General features: G+C 44.6%; 1 protein-coding gene across 1 annotated transcript in view; it reads left to right on the forward strand.

The window, feature by feature from the left end:
• plekhm3 (pleckstrin homology domain containing, family M, member 3) overlaps positions 1-1,020 on the forward strand; it is a 20,806-nt gene that overhangs the window by 17,614 nt on the left and 2,172 nt on the right. The window contains exon 4 of the mRNA XM_010785392.1: positions 579-733. Within this exon, the coding sequence (XP_010783694.1) occupies positions 579-733 (155 nt within the window). The remainder of the gene's footprint in view (positions 1-578; positions 734-1,020) is intronic.

A 1,020-nucleotide genomic window follows, 5' to 3' on the forward strand; every position in this document is an offset into this window, starting at 1 on the left:
TCTCTACTACTCTGTTATCACTTGCAGTCAAAATCATGTTCCCAGGTTTACGTGGGTCATGATACAACATACTACCTTAATTGGGGTCAGAGTTCCCTTTTTAAAACTGTGGACTATCTTGTTTTATTATCTACAGGTTTACTCATTTGGATTAGGTGTGCTATTTAGCGAGGGGCAATAAACTGGACAATATTAACGGCGAGTTATCTGCTCCAACAACCTTTTGCTATCTCCGATCTCTGCTCCAGAAGATCTTAGCATCGAAAAGATGACTTGTGCAACACCTTAAGGACAATAACATTGACCCATTTCTCAATTTCATCATTTGACTGACCCTTGCAGGGCTGGTCCAAACGCAGAGTGCGTACTGTCTGTGTTTCCCTACCCTTTAAGATAGACGTTTTTGGTGCTTCCCATTTTGATCCCCAGTTTTGTGACACCTTTTCTTTAAAGTTAACCTGGTTTTCCTCATGGATTACAGAGGTATTCAGAGACCCTTAACCATCATCTATGTATTTAATAATAAGATGTAAATGAAACCCACAGTATAAAACGTAACCAAGGACGTTCTCACTCAGGGTGTCAGCGTCCAGTCGGTCCACTCCAGAGGAAAAAGCAAAAGATTTGGCTACTACAGCGGGCTGGTACTACCTGCCAGAGCTGCCCATCAGGACAACTCCTTCCTCATCCCAGCCCGCCTGCTTGCAAAACTGGGAACACCAGCAAACACAAGGTGGGAACACACACACACACAAACACACACACACACACACACACACACAACAACCACCAAGCCACAAACACACACACACACACATCACACCACACACACACACAACACAACACACACACACACACACACACACACCACACACACACACACCACACACACACACACAACACACACACACACACACACACAACACACACACAGTCACACACAGCACACACACACACACATCCTCATTGCTTGTACCAAAACTTTGAAAGTACACCATGTCTCATTCGGTGACTGACTGG

The sequence above is a fragment of the Notothenia coriiceps genome, unplaced genomic scaffold (assembly GCF_000735185.1).
Source record: "Notothenia coriiceps isolate Sejong01 unplaced genomic scaffold, NC01 NC01_scaffold00027655, whole genome shotgun sequence".
Lineage (NCBI taxonomy): Eukaryota > Metazoa > Chordata > Actinopteri > Perciformes > Nototheniidae > Notothenia > Notothenia coriiceps.